This window comes from Globicephala melas, chromosome X, assembly GCF_963455315.2.
Source record: "Globicephala melas chromosome X, mGloMel1.2, whole genome shotgun sequence".
NCBI classification, from domain to species: Eukaryota; Metazoa; Chordata; class Mammalia; order Artiodactyla; family Delphinidae; genus Globicephala; species Globicephala melas.
The window spans coordinates 110,360,607-110,384,473 of NC_083335.1; the positions used below are offsets into that span (position 1 = coordinate 110,360,607).

Consider the following 23,867-nt stretch of genomic DNA (forward strand, 5'->3'; position numbering starts at 1 on the left):
CTTCCATGCACACATGAAGAGAGGCTGGATAGATGACTTTCTACGTCACACCCACTTCATGCAGTGTTTCGTAGGGGACAGCAACCAATCCTGCTTCACAGAGATCTAGCTACTGTGTAACAGAAAGTTGGCAGGTGCTGATCCTGCGACTGGGAGAGCCCGGCTACCACGAGGTAGCTTGCTCATGCTACACCAGCCCCCTTTTAGAAAACAACTTTGAACAGAGGGGATGGGGTGGATCTAGGATCCTTGGGCAGTTTGGTGTAGTAGTTAAAAGAGGGCGGGAGATGGAATCCAAGTGCTTGGGTTCCAGTTCTGGCTGTACTCTATAGTAGCTACATACCTCAGTTTCTTCATCTACAAAACAGTAATTAACCCAGCTCAGAGGTGCGCCGATTAAAAAAGGTAATACCTAAGTGCTTAGCACATTGCCTGACCTATCATCTCTCAATAACTGTCACCTATTGATTGTTAATCATCCCGTAGCCATTTGGAAGCACGGCTGGTTAGGCTAAGGGGATGGTGATAAAGGGGTTTTTCCAGACCCTCCCCTAATTCCAAGATCAGGCTTTGGTCAGGCTGAGACAGTCCACACACTACAAACTACTGATCCTGTTTCCACATACTGTTGGATGCCACATATTCTTTCAGGAACTGGGAAGGGGGGGATGATGATACCCACCACCCAGGGCGTGGACCCCTAGTCTCAGAGTCCTGATACAGACCAGTGAGCCCACTGCCACCAACCTGCCATCTCAGTCATCTCATTTTTTTCTTGTTCAACCGTTCTACAGCTCCCTCCCCTCTTCACCCTCTCTTCCATTTTCATCACTGCCAGCCCAATCTTATTTGCACTACTGCCCAAACACGTACGTGAGGGAAGTCACTGAAGGGTAAACCTCAGGGGCCTGCTTTCTGGGCTGTGAAACACTGATTTAGGGAGAAGAACATCTTTCCACCAGCTCAGATGGCATGTAAGCCTCTTTTTAGGCCAATCTCACTGTTCCCTTCTCCCTCCACTGCTATAACTGGAAGGGTCAAGGTTCTTAGGACTGAAACAGCAAGACTAAGACTACATAATTTAAACGTATTATTTGATTTACAAAAGACAAACTTATACTGGATGCCTATTTTACATAAGCAAAGTTCTGTGCAGGGCACTGCAGGAGTCCCCAGTCTGTTCACTCAAGGGGCTTATGATTGATGGCGGGGGGCGGGGGGTGGAAGAGTTAGAAGCACATAATTAACCAAACCAAAAGGCAAAACAGATTGTCACAATGAAGACAGAGGCAGAATGCTGAGGGAGCACTGCAAGGAAAGATTTACCCCAAATGGGGCAAACATGGAATGTTTCCCAAGACGTGAGCTATCAAGACCATGTTATTTATATGAAGGGACCCGATTCGCTTAACTGGACCCAGCTTCTATCTTTTACACCTCAATTAGCAGCTACTCCTATATTGCTACAATAGACACAGGGGGCATTCTTTTAACTTTAAGACAGATAAATGTCATTAGAAATCTCTAGCCTAGAGGCCTACAAGAAAAATCTTACCTTTCCAGCTCTACAATAGGCAGCTGCAAACCTTGTGGCCTCCCGGACACACAGGATATCCATTCCATCTACCTATTAATAAATGGGAAAGATTAAATAAACACAACATTGTAAATCAACTATACTTCAATAACATTTTAAAAATAAAAAGGAAAGGGGCAGAGCATAAATCCAACTGCCTAAAACCATTTTCATCTTACATGACCTGTTCATCCACTAAGGAAACAGAACTCTTTGATCTCTCTGAGATTTTCAAGGGCACTTGACAGAGTGCCTGGGCCCCGCAGGCCCTGAGGGTGTAGCTCCAGCTCTACAACAGGTGTCCTTACCCTCAGCCCAGGAATGAAGTCGCCTCTCTTGTAGTAATCAGTGCTGGCTGCTGCTCTCTCCACAGATGTTCCCATCCCATAGCGGTTATTCTCACAGATGAAAATACAAGGCAATTTCCACAAAGCCGCCATATTGTAAGCTTCGAATATCTGACCCTGGAAGTATGTATAAAAGTTCAAGTGGTTTCATTTTGCTGTTTTTCTCTAGACTTCATCATCCACAACAGCTGCTGCTCTACCCAGCAGAGAAAGCTTCCATAGGATGAAACGCCTCACCCACAACTAAGCTTCTGAAGCAAAGGAGTGTGTGCGCTTGGGGGGGAGCGGGGCACAGCGCAGCAAACCCATCACCTCTTTTGCCGCTAAGGAAGTGACAAACCAAGTACTACTACTTGCTTCTGTAGGGCCAAGGCAGCAGCGGAGAATACAACGGGAAAAGATGGACATGTAAGAATGTACTACGGCTGCCTAGTTGTGTGCTTCACTATAAATTCTATGAGACCCTCTGGATGACCAGAGTGAACTGGTGTCTGAGAATCGGCATCCAGAGCAGGGCCTGGCAGGGTGTCAGCCACGGACCGGTGATTACTCAGACCACGACAGAAGAGCGAGAGGAGTCTGACAGCGCCTTGGCATTCAGGGGAATGAGTCTGTACATTACGGTACTGGTTTAAGAACTGGTTTGCCAAGGATTAAAATGTAAATCAGTCCTTCCCCACAGAGTCTGTGGAGCACTGAGGTAGAGCAAAGGTGAGCGTACTCTTAGGAGTACACCTATATAAAGCGCTTGTGAAACAATGCCAGGATGTAAATCTCTAATGTGGCCACAAAACCAAATTTTAGCTTGCCAGATAAATGGCCATTTCAACTAGTAAGCAATATACTACTTCACCACAAACTGAACTATGAATATTCAACACTTTGGACATAACACTGTAATCATTATTGCAATGTTAAGAGACACATACTCACCTGATTAGCAGCGCCATCACCATACAAAGTCAAACAGATTTCATCTTTTCCGTTATACTTACAGGCCAGAGCAATCCCAGCTCCCAGGGGCACCTAATATTAAGGACAACCAAGAAAGGAACCACAGAAATCCGTGAGGGAAGAAGTTAATGCTCTGAATGTTAACTCCTGACCAGAATGTGAGATAGAAATGACACTGTCCCTACCCCAACGCTGTCTCTGCTTACCCTACCCCCAATATTATAAACAAACTAGCAAAGTAACACGAATAACTACTATCGTATTCTATGTCAACCATTTAGCAATAACATTTATGCATTCAGAGATTCAACTGCTAATCCTGAAAAGCCAAAAAAAGAAAAAGAAACCAAGGATCAAAAAAAATACCAAAAACAAACCAAAAAACCCAGATGCTAGAACCTTAATATATTAGAAAGTAAACCGAACAATCTAGATACGATCTTCTGCTGTTCCTTGTCCATTATTTACTAACTGATGAGAACAAGGAGGACGGCATAACCACAGAAGCTGGCTTTAGATTCAAACTAGGCCCTTAAGATCCTGACCACCTGCTTCTCCTGGTCTGGTACCAGTGCCAGCACTGTCTACAGCAGGGAGAGAGGTGTGGCCAAGAGGATGTGACAAAGCAATTCAATATCAATTAAACGGCAAAGGTATAGTTCTACTGCTAGAGGCTCTTGCTTACTTATAAAACATAACAAGTACCTAAAAGGAAACATTTTAAATCACTGTACAAATCTATTTATTAAATGATAGGGTATGACGCAAGAGGTCATTTAAAGCACACCGTGCCCCCCAAGTACTGAAGTACTTCAGAGGGAAGTTGTCTGGGGTACAGAATATTGCACAGATGTGGGCCAGGGCCAAATCCAGAAAATCATACAATGCTAGTCCTCAACTACCTGAGCTCCCACGATGCCATTGCCCCCGTAGAAGTTCTTGGCGTACATATGCATCGATCCTCCTTTTCCTTTAGCACAACCTCCTCTTCGTCCTAGAAGTGGCACCACACAAACATGACACATCAAAAACCAAATATATAAAACAAACAAAAACACACCCTGAGTATTTATGTAGAGGCTCAACCATTAGAACTCAGAAACCGATTCAACTACATAAGCACCTGTCCCTCTATGCAAATACCTAGACAAGTCCTCCTTGTCTCCTGGCCCTTTTATAATGAAGGTCAGACCAGTCCCATGTCCTTGACCTTTCCAACTTTTTCAGCTCTCTAATCACTGAGTTTTCTTCAGATGTTAGTGTGGTCCCCTAGACTTTTTTTTTTTTTTGGCCAGTGACAAACATCTGATTTCTCCTATACTCGCATAAGAGTCAAGGGGGACAAAGGGACTGTTGAGAAGATTCTACCCAATGAATTTCTACCCAATGAAATACTTATACTCAATTTACTTTCTTTGCTAGATTTCTATTGGCATGCTTGAGTGATAAACACTATTCTGATTTTATAGAGCTGACCTTTACCTGAGAGGCCAGACAACCTCAAAAAATGGTCAGTTTACTCAAAAGCACAATAGAGGTACCAGAGCACCAAAAGGGAGAGGTTTTTTTGGTTTCAGCTTTTTTTTTTTAACCCTCAAAAAGGTTTCAATGTTAACTTATAAACGGTTAGCATCTTAATAGGAGATCTGAAAACTTAATTTCCCCTTTTTGTAAATTAATAGCAAACCTGTAAGCTCTGTGAGAATTGCTCGGACAGAAAGCCCACGAGTAAACGTAAAGCCGTGAGCCCGATATGCTGTGATCAGATGGTCTGTGGGGTTTATGCCGGCCTCCAGGCCCACACAACAAGCTTCCTGCATTCAAGGAAGAAGTGGCAATGAGTCAGTACAGCACACCATTTCTAGTTAAAAGGTTTCCTACACTATTATGAAATATTTGGCCCAGTAGAACTCTTCATTAATAACAGCAAGTACCTCTACTTTACACCAGAAACAGAGTAGAGGGTAAGGCCCAAGCCAGAGCCATAAACTGGCAATGCACAGATACGTTTCTTTTAAGCCTGTATGGTGATGTGAAAAAATCCTGAATCAAATGTGAACATTAAAATATTGGGGAATTTCACATGAAAATAGAGACGTCTGTCTTCTCTCGAAGACATCAGCAACAGGAAGCATTAGCCCCGTATTTCCACATGGCACCAACTGGCTGGACTACCAGCCAGTTATGACTACCCCTGCGGGTGGGCCCCGTCTGTTCCACTTCACCACTAGTCCCTGTCACCTTTCTCGATACTTCACACAGCTGGCAGCCTTCACTCATGTATTCTACCTAACTGGTCCCTGGTAGGCATTTGATTTCACAAACCTTGGCCTAAACCTACAAAACAAAAAACAAAACAAAAACCCTTCCCCCAAAAGTATACTCAGTACAGGTGATCATAATGCTATAAAGGCACAGGAAGTCAGCAATATGATACAGGAGTCAATTCTTTAGCATAAGCTTCCTAGCAGGTCTCAGCATTCTCATGTTTATTCTAAAATACCAGCCTCAAATCCTTCAGACAGATAAAGCAGGGTAAAAGCCGATAAACACACACCATACTTCAATTCCTAAGTAACACAGTTTTACTACAAAACTACCACCCACCTGACCATCACACAAGTGACAGAAACCACGAATAATTTTCTGTTTATATAGCTGATCTGCTTTTAACTCCATTCGACGAACAGTCTGCATCATCCTGTAGTATTTGAGCCCATCCTCCCTGGTGAGCACCGTAGTGACAGGAGGGCCCTCTTCCAGCCGGTGAAGATCACATTTCTGAAATGGAATCAGACAGTTATCTCTCAGTCACTACAATGTAAACACTGCCAACCCACTCTAAGATCTAACTCGAAATATTTAAATCGAAAACCAGCAAATACTGAACTTGAAAACCAGCAGGCGAGCACATCAGAAATGCTGCATATTGCTTCTGATTCCTTCATAAAACTGACTGTGCAATGAGATGGGGTTTTGGAGAAAGGAAGTCTTTCTAAGATGACTTTCACTGAAAACCCCTAGAAGTCAACTGAGTTACAGGTTGAAAGACAAACTTTCAAAGAAGCATTCTAAGAATCTTCTTATTCAAACATGTTACCAAACCACATTTCAAGTCTTAGAGTAGGTCTTCAATCTTTTTAGCTTGCTCTCCTGCTCCAAACTACCAAAAACCTGCTACACAAAAGGAGTAAATTCTAATTTTTGCTAACTTCTCTGAATCTTCGATTCTAGAACATTTGGAATAAAATGGTGAAAAACACGAATATCAAAATGCTGTACTGCAGAGGTAAAACTATATATCAAAGTGTACCTGTGGAAAAAAATTTAACACGAAGCAAAACACCTCTTACCTTAATTTCAAATGTAGCATCATTTGCAAAATTACGGGATGCCACCAGCACTCTGCTTGCCTTGAAAGATCAAAATATACAAGTATATCAGTGCTTTTTATTGTCGGTTATTTTTGAGTTATTATTCTTATTAATCAGTTATCAGGATGCAGTCCTAGAACTCTAAGAGCCCTAACACATTCATGGGCTTATCTTCCATTCTGTTCACTGTGTTGGGATCTTGTCCTCCAAAAGGAATCCATGCTTTGGCCAAAGAAACATGATGGTACCCCCATCTAAAGGCAAACTGCAGAAACCCGTCTATATAGTCACTTTGTTTTCAAAGAAATTACAGTGAAAATGTAATGAAGTTAATGGCCAAATCGAAGAGACCAGATAATCCGTGGGTTATGTTTATGCTATTCTTAGTCATAACCACATACGCTGAGCAAGCTAATGCTTTACTTTCAGAATAGTTCTTCAAATAAAACTATGATTCAACTCCTATTTCAGGCAAATCACTTCTCTATGAAACGGTACTATAAGAAAAATATTTTAAACTACACAAAGCATGAGATAGACACCTTAGTGAGAAATGTACAAGACAAAAGAAAAGATACTTAGCATTCCCTGACTTAAAAAAAACAAAAGATTTGAGGGATGTTTTATGATTCGAAGAGCACCAGAAGGAAGATGTTCTCTACAACTCCCTTCCTTTTTTTTTTTTTTTTTTTTTGAAATAATAAATGCTTCTCGAGAGGGCAGACAGCAGAAGCAAGAACAACTACAATCCTGCAGCCTGTGGAACAAAAACCACATCCACAGAAAGATAGACAAGATGAAAAGGCAGAGGGCTATATACCAGATGAAGAAACAACATAAAACCCCAGAAAAACAACTACATGAAGTGGAGATAGGCAACCTTCCAGAAAAAGAATTCAGAATAATGATAGTGAAGATGATCCAGGACCTCGGGAAAAGAATGCAGGCGAACATAGAGAAGATGCAAGAAATGTTTAACAAAGACCTAGAAGTATTACAGAACAAACAAACAGAGATAAACAGTACAATAACTGAAATGAAGACAACACTAGAAAGAATCAATAGCAGAATAACTGAGGCAGAAGAATGGATAAGTGACCTGGAAGACAGAATGGTGGAATTCACGGCTGCGGAACAGACTAAAGAAAAAAGAACGAAAAGAAATGAAGACAGCCTAAGAGACCTCTGGGACAACATGAAACATGACAACATTCACATTATAAGGGTCCCAGAAGGAGAAGAGAGAGAAAGAACCAGAGAAAATATTTGAAGAGATTATAGTTGAAAACTTCCCTAACATGGGAAAGGAAATAGCCACCCAAGTCCAGGAATCGCAGACAGTCCCATACAGGATAAACCCAAGGAGAAACACGCCGAGACACATAGTAATCAAATTGGCAAAAATTAAAGACAAAGAAAAATTACTGAAAGCAGCAAGGGAAAAACAACAAATAACATACAAGGGAACTCCCATAAGGTTAACAGCTGATTTCTCAGCAGAAGCTCTACAAGCCAGAAGGAGTGCAATGACATATTTAAAGTGATGAAAGGGAAGAACCTACAACCAAGATTACTCTACCCAGCACGGATCTCATTCAGATTCGGTGGAGAAATCAAAAGCTTTACAGACAAGCAAAAGCTAAGAGAATTCAGCACCACCAAACAAGCTCTACAACACATGCTAAAGGAACTTCTCTAAGTGGGAAACACACGGGAAGAAAAGGACCTACAAAAACAAACCCAAAACAATTAAGAAAATGGTCATAGGAACATACATATCGATAATTACCTTAAACGTGAATGGATTAAATGCTCCCACCAAGAGACACAGGCTTGCTGAATGGATACAAAAACAAGACCCATATATGTGCTGGCTACAAGAGACTCACTTCACACCTAGGGACACATACAGACTGAAAGTGACAGGATGGAAAAAGATATTCCATGCAAATGGAAACCAAAAGAAAGCTGGAGTAGCAATTCTCATATCAGACAAAATAGACTTTAAAATAATATTACAAGAGACAAGGAAGGACACTACATAATGATCAAGGGATCAATCCAAGAAAAATATATAACAATTATAAATATACATGCACCCAACATAGGAGCACCTCAATACATAAGGCAACTGCTAACAGCTATAAAAGAGGAAATCGACAGGAACACAACAGTGGGGGACTTTAACACCTCACACCAATGGACAGATCATCCAAAATGAAAATAAATAAGGAAACAGAAGCTTTAAATGACACAATACACCAGATAGATTTAATTGATATTTATAGGACATTCCATCCAAAAATAGCAGATTACACTTTCTTCTCAAGTGCGCAAGGAACATTCTCCAGGACAGATCACATCTTGGGTCACAAGTCCAGCCTCAGCAGATTTAAGAAAACTGAAATCATATCAAGCATCTTTTCTGACCACAACACTATGAGACTAGAAATGAATTCCAGGGAAAAAAACGTAAGAAACACAAACACATGGAGGCTAAACAAGACGTTACTAAAAAACCAAGAGATCACTGAAGAAATCAAACAGGAAATCAAAAAATACCTAGAGACAAATGACAATGAAAAACACGGTGATCCAAAACCTATGGGATGCAGCAAAAGCATTTCTAAAAGGGAAGTTTATAGCTATACAAGCCTACCTCAAGAAACAAGAAAAAATCTCAAATAAACAATCTAACCGTACACCTATAGGAACTAGAGAAAGAGGAACAAACAAAACCCAAAGTTAGCAGAAGGAAAGAAATCATAAAGATCAGAGCAGAAATAAATAAAATAGAAACAAAGAAAACAATTGCAAAGATCAATAAAACTAAAAGCTGGTTCTTTGAGAAGATAAACAACACTGATAAACCATTAGCCAGACTCATCAAGAAAAAGAGGGAGAGGACTCAAATCAATAAAATTAGAAATGAAAAACGAGAAGTTACAACAGACACTGCAGAAATACAAAGCATCCTAAGAGACTACTACAAGCAACTCTATGCCAATAAAATGGACAACCTGGAAGAAATGGACAGATTCTTAGAAAGGTATAACCTTCCAAGACTGAACCAGGAAGGAATAGAAAATATGAACAGACCAATCACAAGTAATGAAGTTGAAACTGTGATTAAAAATCTTCCAACAAACAAAAGTCCAGGACCAGATGGCTTTACAGGTGAATTCTATCAAACATTCAGAGAAGAGCTAACACCCATCCTTCTCAAACTCTTCGAAAACATTGCCGAGGAAGGAACACTCCCAAACTCATTCTATGAGGCCACCATCACCCTGATACCAAAACCAGACAGGGATACTACAAAAAAAGAAAATTACTGACCAATATCACTGATGAATATAGATGCAAAGATCCTCAACAAAATACTAGCAAATAGGATCCAACAACACATTAAAAGGATCATACACAGCAACAACAACAACAAAAAAAAAAACTCTCCAGAAAGTAGGCATAGAGGGAACCTACCTCAACATAATAAAGGCCATATATGACAAACCCACAGCAAACATCATTCTCAGTGGTGAAAAACTGAAAGCATTTCCTCTAAGATCAGGAACAAGACAAGGATGTCCACTCTCACCACCATTATTCAACATAGTTTTGGAAGTCCTAGCCACAGCAATCAGAAAAGAAAAAGAAAGAAAACAAATACAAATTGGAAAAGAAGAAGTAAAACTGTCACTGTCTGCAGATGACATGATACTATACATAGAGAATCCTAAAGATGCTACCAGAAAACTACTAGAGCTAATCAATGAATCTGGTAAAGTAGCAGGATACAAAATTAATGCACAGCAATCTCTTGCATTCCTATACACTAATGATGAAAAATATGAAAGAGAAATTAAGGAAACACTCCCATTTACCATTGCAACAAAAGGACGAAAATACCTAAGAATAAACCTACCTAGGCAGACAAAAGACCTGTATGCAGAAAATTATAAGACACTGATGAAAGAAATTAAAAATGACACCAACAGATGGCGAGATATACCATGTTCTTGGACTGGAAGAATCAATATTGTGAAAATGACTATACTATCCAAAGCAATCTACAGATTCAATGCAATCCCTATCAAATTACCAATGGCATGTTTTAAGAGCTAGAACAAAAAATCTTAAAATTTGTATGGAGACACTAAAGACCCCAAATAGCCAAAGCAGTCTTGAGGGAAAAAAACGGAGCTGGCGGAATCAGACTCCCTGACTTCAGACTATACTACAAAGCTACAGTAATCAAGACAATATGGTACTGGCACAAAAACAGAAACAGAGATCAATGGAACAAGATAGAAAGCCCAGAGATAAACCCACACACCTATGGTCAATTAATCTACAACAAAGGAGGCAAGGATATACAATGGAGAAAAGATAGTCTCTTCGATAAGTGGTGCTGGGAAAACTGGACTGCTACATGTAAAAGAATGAAATCAGAACACTCCCTAACACCATACACAAAAAAAAACTCAAAATGGATTAGAGACCTAAATGTAAGACTGGACACTATAAAACTCTTAGAGGAAAACATAGGAAGAACACTCTCTGACATAAATCACAGCAAGATCGTTTTTGATCCACCTCCTAGAGTAATGGAAATAAAAACAAAAATAAACAAATGGGACCTAATGAAACTTCAAAGCTTTTGCACAGCAAAGGAAACCACAAACAAGATGAAAAGACAACCCGCAGAATGGGAGAAAATATTTGCAAATGAATCAACAAAGGATTAATCTCCAAAATATATAAAAAGCTCATGCAGCTCAATATTAAAGAAACAAACAACCCAACCCAAAAATGGACAGAAGACCTAAATAGACATTTCTCCAAAGAAGACATACACATGGCCAAGAAGCACATGAAAAGCTGCTCAACCTCACTAATTATTAGAGAAAGGCAAATCAGAACTACAATGAGGTATCACCTCACACCAGTTAGAATGGGCATCATCAGAAAATCTACAAACAACAAATGCTGGAGAGGGTGTGGAGAAAAGGGAACTCTCTTGCACTGTTGGTGGGAATGTAAATTGATACAGCCACTATGGAGAAAAGTATGCAGGATCCTTAAAAAACTAAAAATAGGGCTTCCCTGGTGGTGCAGTGGTTGAGAGTCTGCCTGCCGATGCAGGGGACGCAGGTTCGTGCCCTGGTCTGGGAAGATCCCACATGCCGCGGAGCGGCTGGGCCCGTGAGCCATGGCCGCTGAGCCTGCGCGTCCGGAGCCTGTGCTCCGCAACGGGAGAGGCCACAACAGTGAGAGGCCCGCGTACCGCAAAAAAAAAAAAAACTCAAAATAGAATTACCATATGATCCAGCAATCCCAGTACTGGGCATATACCCAGAGGAAACCATAATTCTGAAACACACATGCACCCCAGTGTTCATTGCAGCACTATTTACAATAGCCAGGTCATGGAAGCAACCTAAATGCCCATCAACAGACGAATGGATAAAGAAGTTGTGATACATATATACAACGGAGTATTACTCAGCCATAAAAAGGAATGAAATTGGGTCATTTGTTGAGACGTGGATGGATCTAGAGACTGTCATACAGAGTGAAGTAAGTCAGAAAGAGAAAAACAAGTATCGTATATTAACACATGTATGTGGAACCTAGAAAAATGGTACAGATGAACCGGTTTGCAGGGCAGAAGTTGAGACACAGATGTAGAGAACAAACGTATGGACACCAAGGGGGGAAAGCCGCGGTGGGGTGGGGATGGTGGTGTGATGAATTGGGTGATTGGGATTCACAGGTATACACTGATGTGTATAAAACTGATGACTAATTAAGAACCTGCTGTATAAAAAAATAAATAAAATTCAAAATTTTAAAAAAATAAAATAAAAGCTTCTCATTTATTACTGGGAAAAAACCAGATTAGCCAGCTGTTTTTTCAGTGGGTGAAATTCTGATAAAAATGCCTCTGAGGTTGATCTGTTGTTAGATCAAGCAAGGTGACCTATGTGCAACTTGGACCATTGCTTGGGCTCAAAACAGATCTCGGAGCTGGTGTCATTGTCTCATGCCATTTGGTATGCAGATTGGTGGCATCTGTGTTTTAACCTCAATTCCTATTGCTACAGAATTCCTATTCTGAGGCTTAGAGGGGCAGGCCTCTGACTGCACTGTTGCCATCTGAGTTGAGGGGGTGGGACCTGCAATGAGTTTTCAGTGAAGCTTTTCTCTCGGTGCTGATGAGATTCATGCTACCTGAGTTGCCCAAACCATAGAGCACTTAACTGTTGGGGCTGGGGTATAAACCCAGCAAATCTGGCTCCAAGGTCTGTGTCACCTCACCTTAAGCACCTCACCCCCACGAGCTGCCTCCTCAAACCCGCACGGCCGCCGAAGAATTCCAGTGCTCCCTTTTTTTTTTTTTGGCCACGCCGCACAGCATGTGGGATCTTAGTTCCCCAACCAGGGATCAAACCTGCGCCCCCTGCATTGGAAGCGCAGAATCTTAACCACTGAACCGCCATGGAAATCCCCAGTGCTCCCTTGTTGATGTTCAGGTGGCTGTCACTGTTTGGTGGGGGGAAGGGGCGCGGGTAAAAAGCTGCCAGAAATGTTTCCTTTTCACTCTGCTCACAGCAATAGTACTCTGTGTGATGGCTAAGGTCCAGGTTAGACCACAAACATTTAATCAGTTAGGAGGACTGTACTACTTTAGCCACATTCTGCCACGTCACGCATACGTAAACCAATATGACTTCTTCTCATGCAGACTTGAAGAGCATTCTTCAGACCCCACAAAAAGTACTTTTGATATGTTCATACAGTGTGTTACCTTACCATCCAACCTGTAGCAATGGTCTTGATCTTGGTGAGAAGGGGTAAGGTTGATCTGCTAAGTGTACAAGCCAACAGGCAGAAAGCTATTATCTAGTGATCTCTTCACCCATCAATATACCATTATCCAATAAAGCCAACAAAAACCATGACATTGCTGGAGAAAAAAAGTTGAACTGCTAGAGACAAATGCTTCAGTTAAGTTAAGAGATTGAGAGAGTCCAATACATCTAAGAATAAGTGAAAAAAATTGAGAAATTTGGGAAGAAGAAAAGTTGAGAAGTATGAGGTGACAAACAAAACGTTATGTTCGGCAATCATGAAATGGATATGTTATTTTTGACAGTTAAATGGTTTTGGGGGGCTAGAAATATATATATCTTGTCTTGAAAAATAAATCTCCAGATACAACTACAGAAACTGCATTTTGGAGACTGAAAACTAACGACCAAACCAGTCAAGCAACAGTAACCAAGAAAAGGAAAAATTCTCTTTCTCCATCCTAAATTCCTAACAAGAAACAATGACAGTTCTACATAATAAAGAGCAAGAAGGTAAGGTCAAAGATTTTGACTGTCAGAAAGCTACTTCGATACTTTCTCCCATTTCATTACTATGAATCTCAAAAATAGTAAGATTCACTGATACAATGGGTGAAAGGAGCCACATTAAGCGAAAGTTAAGCTAAAAGTCATATCAGAAGTTGGGGGGGGCCTTTCTCACCTTCTGAGATGGCCCACACTCTGTGGAGTCTGTTTCTCTCTAAATAAATCCACTTCTTACCTATCACTTTGTCTCTCACTGACTTCTTTCTGCGATGAGACATCAAGAACCTGAGCTTCGGGGCTTCCCCGGTGGTACAGTGGTTAGGAATCTGCCTGCCAGTGCAGGGGACACGGGTTCGAGCCCTGGCCCGGGAAGATCCCACATGCCACGAGAAACTAAGCCCATGCGCCACAACTACTGAGCCTGTGCTCTAGAGCCCACGAGCCACAACTACTGAGCCCGTGTGCCACAACTACTGAAGCCCGTGCGCCTAGAGCCCGTGCTCCGCAACAAGAGAAGCCACCGCAGTGAGAAGCCCGCGCACCACAACGAAGAGTAGCCCCCGCTCGCTGCAACTGGAGAAAGCCCACGCGCAGCAATGAAGACCCAACGCAGCCAAAAGTAATAAACAAATAAAATAAATAAAAATAAAACAAAACAAAACAAAAAAAAAAGAAGTGTGAGGGAGATTTGGATCAAGATGGTGGAGGAGTAGGACGTGGAGCTCACCTTCTCCCACAAGTATCAATACACCAAAAATACATCTACGTGTGGAACGGTTCTCACAGAACATCTACTGAGCTCTGCCAGAAGACCTCAGACACCCAAGAGGGCAAGAAAATCTCCACATAACTGGGCAGGACAAAAGAAAAAAGAAAAAAAAAGAGAGAAGGCAATCAGGACGGGACCTGCGCCCCTGGGAGGGAGCTGTGAAAAAGAAAACGTTTCCACACCCTGAGAAGTCCCCTCACTGGTAGAGATATCACCCAGGACAGAGGTGGAGCTTCGGAACCTCGGAGGAGCGTGCAGCAACTGGTCTGCGGAAAGCAAAGCGGAGAGAGACCTACACAGACGGTTGGTACCACGACCTTGCACTCCCCAGCTTGAGAAGCTCCTCCACTGGGCTGGGCAAGGGCTGCGTGCTGAGGTTTGGGCTTCGGAGGTCAGACCCAGGGAGAGGACTGGAGCTGGCTACGTGGAGACGACAGCCTGAGGGGGCTGGAGTGTGGTGCACTATAACTGAGGGAATACGGGAAGACGCTTGGGCCCTTCAGAAAGGCAAGGGGCCATTGTTGGGGGGTGCACGAAGAGAGAGGTGTGACCGCCATAGGAGCTTCTTTCTCCGTGCGCGCACTCTCAGGCAGCAGGGCACCACCTACACGAGCTCCGGGGGGCGGACTCGAGCCGCCACTGCCATCTCGGACTCCAGAGGCGGATGCAGACCACTGCAGCTGCCAAGGGTCCCGTGACTGGGCACCCACCACTGCCCCCACCCTCCCCGGGAGCACACGCGGGCCACGCACCTGCACATCCCCTATCAAGGGGATAACGACCAGCACACGCAGAGGAAAGAGACGGCAAGAATCCAAACCAAAAACAGCCCTCATGCCAAAAAAATATTCAACCCACACAAACTACGCAGGGAGGCACCTGCATATAAGTAGCCCTCCAAGACTACAGTAGATAACTGTTTCTCCTAAATTCAGAGAGTAAAAAAATATAAGCAAAATGAAGAAGCAGAGGAACTACTCTCAGTTAAAAGACCAAGAAAATTCCCCTGAAGGAACAAACAATGAAACTAGGGTTTCAGTCTAGTAGATACCAAGTTCAAAAAGGAGATAATGAAAATACTGAAGGACTTAAGAAAGGCTATCGACAGAAATGCAGAGTACTGTAAAAAGAAACTAGAAACTAGAAAGAGGAGCCAAGAAAAATTAGAAACTTCATTTGCTGAGACGAAAGCTGAGCTAAAGGCAATGAATAGCAGAATGAATAATGCAGAAGGAAGAATAAGTGACCTCGAAAGTAGAATAGTGGAAATTACCCAATCAAAACAGCAGACAGAAAGGCAAGTGAAAAAAAATGAAAGCAATATAAGAGACCTATGGGATAATATAAAGTGTGCCAATCTACGCATAATAGGGATTCCAGAAGGAGAAGAAAGAGAAAAGGGGACTGAAAATGTACTTGAAGAAATTATGACTGAAAACTTCCCAAGCCTAAAGAAGGAAGCAGATATCCAGATACAGGAAGCACAGAGGGTCCCAACAAGATGAACCAAACAGACCTACACCAAGACATTTCATTATAATAAAATGGCAAAAGTTAAAGAGAGGATTTTAAAGGCAGCAAGTGAAAAACAACGGGTTAGTTACAAGGGAATCCCCATAAGGCTATCGGCTGATTTCTCTACAGAAATGCTGCAGGCCAGAAGGGAGTGGCAAAATATATTCAAGCCTTGAAAGGGAAACATCTGCAACCTAGAATATGCTACCCAGCAAGATGACCATTTAGAATAGGAGAAGAAATAAAGAATTTCTCAGACACGCAAAAACTAAAAGAATTCAGCAATACTAAACCTACCCTAAAAGAAATACTCCAAGTTCTTCTCTATATAGAAAAGAAGATATAGGAAGGAGGAAGTCACAATTGGAAAGTAAATCACTTAAATTAGCCACTATACAGATCAAAACAAAAACAAAAAAACCTATTTGTGAAAGTGATGATAAACACAAGGAACAGCAGAAGAATAAACATGAAGATGTAATCAAAAGGACATAAAGGGCTTCCCTGGTGGCGCAGTGGTTGAGAGTCCGCCTGCCGATGCTGGGGACACGGGTTCGTGCCCCGGTCCGGGAAGATCCCACATGCCGCGGAGCGGCTGGGCCCCTGAGCCATGGCCGCTGAGCCTGCGCGTCCGGAGCCTGTGCTCCGCAACGAGAGAGGCCACAACAGTGAGAGGCCCGCGTACCGCAAAAAAAAAAAAAAGGGGGGGGGCTTCCCTGGTGGCACAGTGGTTGAGAGTCCGCCTGCCGATGCAGGGGACACGGGTTCGTGCCCCGGTCCGGGAAGATCTCACATACCGCGGAGCGGCTGGGCCCGTGAGCCATGGCCGCTGAGCCTGCGCGTCCGGAGCCTGTGCTCCGCAACGGGAGAGGCCACAGCAGTGAGAGGCCCGCGTACCGCAAAAAAAAAAAAAAAAAAAAAAAGACATCAAAATCATAAGATGTGGGGAAGGAGAGTGACAAAATGTACATTTGTTTTTTTAGAATGCATTTGAGCCTATATGACTACCAGTCTAAAGCAAACAGATACAGGAAGGGGTTCACATACTTGAAAAACAGGGCAACTGCAAGTCAAAAACATACATAGATTCACAAAAACCAGAAAGAAAACACAAGCATAAAATAAAAGGAAATCCTCAAACCACAAAAAGAAAGGAACAAAGAGGAAACATAGAATAAACTGGAAAACAAGGTTTAAAATGGCAATGAATACATACATATCAATAATTATCTTAAATGTCAGTAATGCTCCAATCAAAAGACACAGAGTGGCAGACTGGATTAAAAAAAAACCAAGAGCCTAAAATATGCTGCCTACAAGACACCCACTTTAGGACAAAGGACACACAAAGATTGAAAGTGAGGGAATGCAAACGGAAATGACAAGAAAGCAGGGGTTGCAATACTCATATCAGACAAAATAGACTTTAAAACAAATAGCATAAAGAAAGATAAAGAACACTATATAATGATTTTACACCCGTCAACATATATGAACCTAATATAGGAGCACCCAAATACATAAAACAAATACTAACAGACATAAAGGGAGAAATTGACCGGAATACAGTACTGGTAGGAGCCTTTAACACCCCACTCACATCAATGGACAGAACTTCCATACAGAGAATCAATAAGGCAACAGAAATCCTAAATGATAATAACAATGTTCAACACAGGTAGCACCTACTATGTACCAGGTGCTACCGGGAAAGGTTTACATATTTGTCACTCGTTTAAGCCTCACCGTCTCTCATCCTCATTTAAAAAAAAAAAAAAAAACACAACCCCACGGGGTAAGTACTCTCATCTCCATGTTAGAGATGAGGAAACTGAGCACGGGGATCTTTAAGAAAAAACAAAAACCTCTTACTCAAGGTCACAGGGCTAGTAACTGGTGAAACTGAAGTGTGAATGGAGCCACTCTGTCTCCGGGTTCCCGGTCAAGAGGAAGATTTAAAATGAGTGGGCTGGGAAGAGGCGGTCAACTCGAGACTCGAGGAATCCCAAAGCCCCCTTCTCTGAGGTAAACGAACGGGCCCTTCCAGAGCGCACCGACCAGGCCGGCACCGGGAGCCGCGCCCGACCTCCACACGGACCTTGTAAAGCTCCCCCTCCCTCAGTCGGCGCCCGAGGGCCGAGCCACCGCTCCCCTCGCGGCCAGGAGCGGAGCGCACGACGTGGACGCAGGACAAAGGCCCGCGGCTCCACAAGGCCCGGCCCGCCCGGCCCACTCAGCCCGCTCGTCCTGCCCTCTGGCGTCCTCCGGCCTCGGGCCCACTCGCGCCCCACCCCGGGTCGCTCACGCCACCTCACCGGCTTCTGGGCGACGCCCAACAACACGCGGGAGACGGCGGCGAGCATCTTCCTCATGGAGTGCGGGCAGTGGCGGCAGCGGCGACTCCCAACGGCCCAAGCAGCGCGGCCCAGGTGCCTCCAAGTCTCCTTCAGGTTCTCGGAGCGGACGCTACCACTTCACGCCAGCACGACGCGACGGAAACGTCACGCGCCTCGCCGGGCCGCGGGCCAACCAGAACGGCTCCCAGGGCGTGCCCCGCCCACCTGAGGCCCGCGGCCGCCCATTGGGTGTCAGAGCCAGAGGGCGAGGCTGAGGGATCTTTCCGTCAGCAAGCAGCCGGCAGGTGAGGCGCCGGAGACCTGAGGGTGCCTGCGTGGGAAAGTGAGGCCACACCTCCAGGCCCCGCGGGAAAAGGACCTGCTTGGATTTTGCACCCCAGCTGAGCCACGCACGATCGTGCAAGGCCAATCCTACTGAGCGTCCAGCCCTGCCGGTGCCGCAACTTTGAAGCCTTTGCTCAATACACAAGATGGTGAAGATTAATATCCCTGGGGGAGGCCGAAAGACAGAACACCTGGTTTCTATAAATGGTTCTGCCGCTAACTTTTCTTTTAGAGATCATGTGACAGTTGTAAGTCTTCCCTATCTGCTGTGAGCTAGGATTTGATGAAATAAAATTCATATTTTAAGGCAAGACAAGAAAAATTTAAACAAACTGTTTTTACTCTGCCCGTTTGGGCCTCCTGCCTCCCCTCTCGTGTGCATTGTGCATCTGCATTTATGCATTAACCTGAACTCCCTAATGGCAGAAATACCTGCTCAACCATAAACATGAATTGTTCTTTTTCTAGCGCCAGCCATGTAACCCCTTTGAAGATAACATTCCTTTCTCAATCCTGTAAGGGATCACGATGACCCACCACTCACCTTGGATGTGCATACATCTTTGGTGAATTTTATGTACAATGCCAATGTATCATTTCCCTTAAAGATAGCGACGGGTACAGAACAGACCAGGTCACATGACCTGGGGAGATACGGGGCCACAGCTAATGGAAGTTCTTAGCTTAAATACTTACATATAACCTTATTAATGCCACTAGCTATATTGTTTATATCCTGCCTATTTTACAAAATGATTGTTTCTTGCATTACCAGATGTGTGACTGAGCCTGTGATAAAAATAACAATGACTAAGTGACTTGAAATGATTCACCAAATATTGATATATAGTTCTCTTAAGATCAATGATGGTAATAGCGTAACTCTAGCTATGGGAAGAAGCAACAAGAGGGAACCGTTTCCTGAACCATAACAGACCAGTAAGACAGGCGGTCCAGAGGCTTTGGGCTACTGTCAACAGGGCCTAATCCACTAACAGCACATGGAGAGTCCTATCAATGAAATCCTGGCCTTACCTGGGAATGAGCATTCCTAGTGTTGTGGGCCAAATTGGTCATGAAATGCCTCCCAAACCTTGGTCTAAATTAAGACCGAAAGGGAAGGGTTTGTAAAATAAAGAATGTTGCCCACCATCCAGTTCTACAAGAATCAAGTTGTGAGCCGCTGCAGTCACTGACCTAAAATATACCCTAAAAGGAATTCATGGTGAAGAACAAGATGAGGCATTTTTGTGCTCTGGGAAAACTGGCAGAACTGGCCCTCAGGTAGTTAGATATTTTCAGAAAATTTTATGAACCCAGTTTCTTGCATCTTCCCATACTTGGAAAAGCACTAAAACCATTAACTAAGACCTCTCTTCCCTCATGAACATCAGTAACCTTCTACCAAGATGTGTGTTTGACTGCACGTACCCCTTCTCTAAAATCACAGACATACTGGCCTCCCTGCCCCCTAACCTCTTCAGAACAGTTCTGAGCTCTCTGAGAGGCTGTCTCCCAGATTATAATCCTCAGGTTGGCTCAAATGAAATTTTCCATTTCTTTCTTAGGTTGACTATTGATTAATTTTTTCCTCATTATAAAATAAATGTCATGGGGATGTAATATAGAGCATATGTGAAAGTTGCTAAGAGAATAGATCTCTTAAAAAGTTGTTATCACGACAAAAAATGTGTAATTATGTATAGTCATGGATGTTAACTAGACTTATTGTGATAATTTCACAATATCTACAAATATTGAATCATTATGTTGTACACCTATAACTAATATAATATGTCAATTATACCTCAATAAAAAAGGATCCATTTCATTTCTTAAAGGAAAATAAACTTTGACAGTCTCTATAATAATGTAAAAAAAAAAAAGAAGGAAAAGAAGAGAGGAGGGTTTCAGAGCTTGGGTAAAACGAGATGAGGGACTCTTCTCTCCAGCACTCCGGCCTGGCCAGTTTATGACCGGCTTCTCTGGGTGAAGCCGGAGGATTTAGATTAGGGATCTTGAAATATGCCTTTTGACCTTTCCTTTACAAAGCACCCTAAAAACTCTCAATCAAGCTGAACTTTAGAGCAAACCATGGTCCTTACCATGCCTTGGGCTTTCTTGGTGGGAGCCATCGCCCCAGTGGATGACTTAGAAAAATCATATATACAGGTCATAGAAGTCAATGAATATTTGAGTGTTTTTGATGTGCTAGGCTCCATGCTGTGGGAAGGATTATTTTTTTATTCTTTTGGCCGTGCTGCGTGGCTTGTGGAATCTTAGTTCCCTGAACAGGGATCGAATCCAGGCCCTCAGCAGTGAAAGCGCAGAGTCCTAACCGCTAGACCACCAGGGAATTCCCTGTTGGAAGGATTATGGCTAGGGGCTCTTCTGACTTCCGAGCCACAGAAATGTTTTCCATAACCATAACACAAAATGGAATACAAATGGAGACAAAATGCAACAAATGAATTTAACCATATACGAAGTTGTGGACCTAACCCCCCAGGGAATGACCTGAACAACACAGTAATAAAGCCAGCAAAAAAGAACTGCCCGAAAAAGGCTTAAATTGTTTTATCAGTGTCATTGTTATTGGAGACCACACACACACACACACACACACACACACACACAGATAAAATGAATATATAATTATGTTGACGTCATTAGGAACGAAGATTTTCAACATGAGACAAAAGAGACACAAATATAAAATGAAAGCAAAAGAAGCTTAGTGGTACTGATTTTGAATTGGAAATAACAGTATAAACTCATGACTATTTTCCCCTTAAAAAATATACATCCTAACTGTCTCCACTGGAAAGACCTAGAAGCAAAGAGCCACCCAATAGTAATTACTCTGAAAACTGGTAAAGGGAAAGAATTGTGGATTTATCCTCCCTCTCCTATACAGACTGAATTTCAAGGTAAACCAATAGCTGATAGGGGAAAGTTTTTTTTTTTTTAACTTTTTAGTTCATATTGGAGTATAGCCGATTAACAATGTTGTGATAGTTTCAGATGCACAGCAAAGGGACTCGGCCATACATATGCATGTATCCATTCTCCCCCAAACTCCCCTCCCATCCAGGCTGCCACATAACATTGAGCAGCGTCCCCTGTGCTATATAGTAGGTCCACTGGTTATCCATTTTAAATACAGCAGTGTGTGCAAGTCAATCCCAAACTCCCTGACAATCCCTTCTCCCCATCCTTCCCCACCCCCACCCCCGGAAAGTGCTTTATTGAAAAGTTTTCACTAATTAACAAGGAATCCTAGAGTTTTAATATCCCCATCTTCCAACCCTCAAGGAGATGATGGATCTAGCCATTGGGGAACTTTATAAAGTAGGATCAAATTGAGAACATCTGGTCAACCAGCAGCCCACGCTCCTGCCCCAAGAGACGCTCAGGTGCCTCCTCACCTGAGGCATGTTCTTGCCTCCTATCACACTGGAATCCCATCAAGCCTTCAGGCTTCCTACCAGCTTACAGGATGGAATCTGTAAAATCAAAAAAGGCAAGAAGTATTACGGAAGAGATGGCCTAGTGTCTTTAAATGGCAAGATAAAAGAAAAAATAAGTGGATGCAGGAATTGTCACATGTTACGAGACTTAGAGACTTATCAGCCAAATGCAACCTGTGGATCCCGGATGCATTCCAGAAAAAGCAACTGGAAAAAAACAGTTTATCAGACAACTTGGACAATTTCAACACTGACTGGATGTAATGATATTAAAGAATTGCTTAGGCATGCAAATATTATTAAAGTAATTTTATAAAGAGTCACAGATACACACTCAAGTTTTTACAGTCGAGATGATATGATGCTTGGGAGTAGCTTTAAAATAAACCAGTGACAGTGGTGGCCACACTGGCGGAAACAAGATGGCCCATGAGCTGATAATTGTTTAACCTGGTGGTGCCTGAACAGGGGTTCCTTGGACTCTTCCCTCTACTCCTTACAAAAGGAGCAGTATAGATGCCAGACATCAGGGATTACATGTCGAACAATTCTCTCTAGCTGTTTTAAGAAAATCCACGTTTCACCTTTTGGTATTTGCTACAGGGCATAGAAGCTACAGAAGGGCTTGCTTATGTCAGGCAATTGCAAACATTTATGAATACTCGTTCATTTCACAATACATATTGAACACCTGTAAAGCAGACACTGGAGTTGTAGGTGACAGGGACATGATGGCTGTCATGGAGTTAGGGTCTGGGGGAGAAGGGGATGGATATTGAATGGATAAATTACACACATAGTGCACATCTGCATTATAAAGAGTGTTATGGAGGACTGGGGGTGATCGGGAAAGGCTGAGGAAAAGCCTTTCAGATGTGATCTGCTAACCGAGCTGCACTGAGTAACCAGCTGAGCTGAGGCAGGAAGAGGGCATGCCCGGCGCACTCCCAGGTCAAAGGTGCTTTTGAGAAATGGAAACAAGATTGACAGTAGATCATCCTGCTTTAGGCTCACTGAGGATTTAGACATTTGTCCTAAGAACAGTGAGAAGCCAAAGAAGGATTTTAACTTTAGCTTTGCATTTTGTACATATGGAAGATAAGATGTACCTACCCATGACAGGACCCCAAGGGAAATTCATTAAAAGAGGCGCCAGAGTGTTTTCTTGGAAGCATGGGTTTCCTGAAACATGGTAAGATGTGTGAATAATGGTAGGTATGATCATTTCGTTCTAATAGCCAATGTAGAAATGTAAAAAAAAAAAAAAAAAAAAGGATTCTAAACTCTTCCCTACTGAAATGTGGGTGTGCTCAAGGTGAAGAGAATTTCAGCATGAAATGCTGGGACCACCAGATCTGCAGTTCAACTGTGGTGCTGCCTTTGATCTATTCTGCATGGCCTGACAAGAGCAGGGCAAACCTTTTCTTCCATCTGTGGTTGCGTCGCCCTGGGTTGGCTTTCACTAAACCACAGACTGCATCACAGGGCACATTCTTCTAAGTCTGGCCTTGTTCTCCCATCATGCAGACCGTGGCTGATTACTGTGGCCTTAAGTTATTGTCAGTCATTTTCTGTGGCTGATTTCCAAACGGAAGCAGCCTTTGGAAACCTAATAATAGGCTTGTGGAGAGGCAGCATAGCATCTGGACTCTGGAATCTATCTGGTCTCAAATCCTGACTCAACCACTTACTAGCTGTGTGACCTGGGGCAAGTTGCCTAATCTCTCAGTGCCTGGACATGCTCATCTTTAAAAAGAACGGAATGACAATATTCATCTCATTGGGCTGTTATGAAGCTTATTCGTATTTGTCAAGCACTT

At 42.9% G+C, this 23,867-nt stretch overlaps 1 protein-coding gene across 3 annotated transcripts in view; it reads right to left on the minus strand.

Moving 5' to 3' along the window:
* Positions 1–23,867, minus strand: part of PDHA1 (pyruvate dehydrogenase E1 subunit alpha 1) — a 34,869-nt gene that overhangs the window by 3,729 nt on the left and 7,273 nt on the right. Inside the window, exons 3-10 of one of the 3 annotated variants that reach the window (XM_030843802.3) lie at positions 22,006–22,083; positions 6,231–6,290; positions 5,485–5,658; positions 4,565–4,691; positions 3,780–3,871; positions 2,857–2,949; positions 1,885–2,040; positions 1,556–1,627 (exon numbers count right to left, since the gene is read on the minus strand). In XM_030843802.3, the coding sequence (XP_030699662.1) occupies positions 1,556–1,627; positions 1,885–2,040; positions 2,857–2,949; positions 3,780–3,871; positions 4,565–4,691; positions 5,485–5,658; positions 6,231–6,290; positions 22,006–22,014 (783 nt within the window). In that variant the 5' untranslated portion in view covers positions 22,015–22,083. Of the gene's footprint in view, positions 1–1,555; positions 1,628–1,884; positions 2,041–2,856; positions 2,950–3,779; positions 3,872–4,564; positions 4,692–5,484; positions 5,659–6,230; positions 6,291–18,211; positions 18,382–22,005; positions 22,084–23,867 lie in introns of those variants that run through there. The other 2 variants (XM_030843801.2, XM_030843803.3) reach the window with 2 other exon arrangements.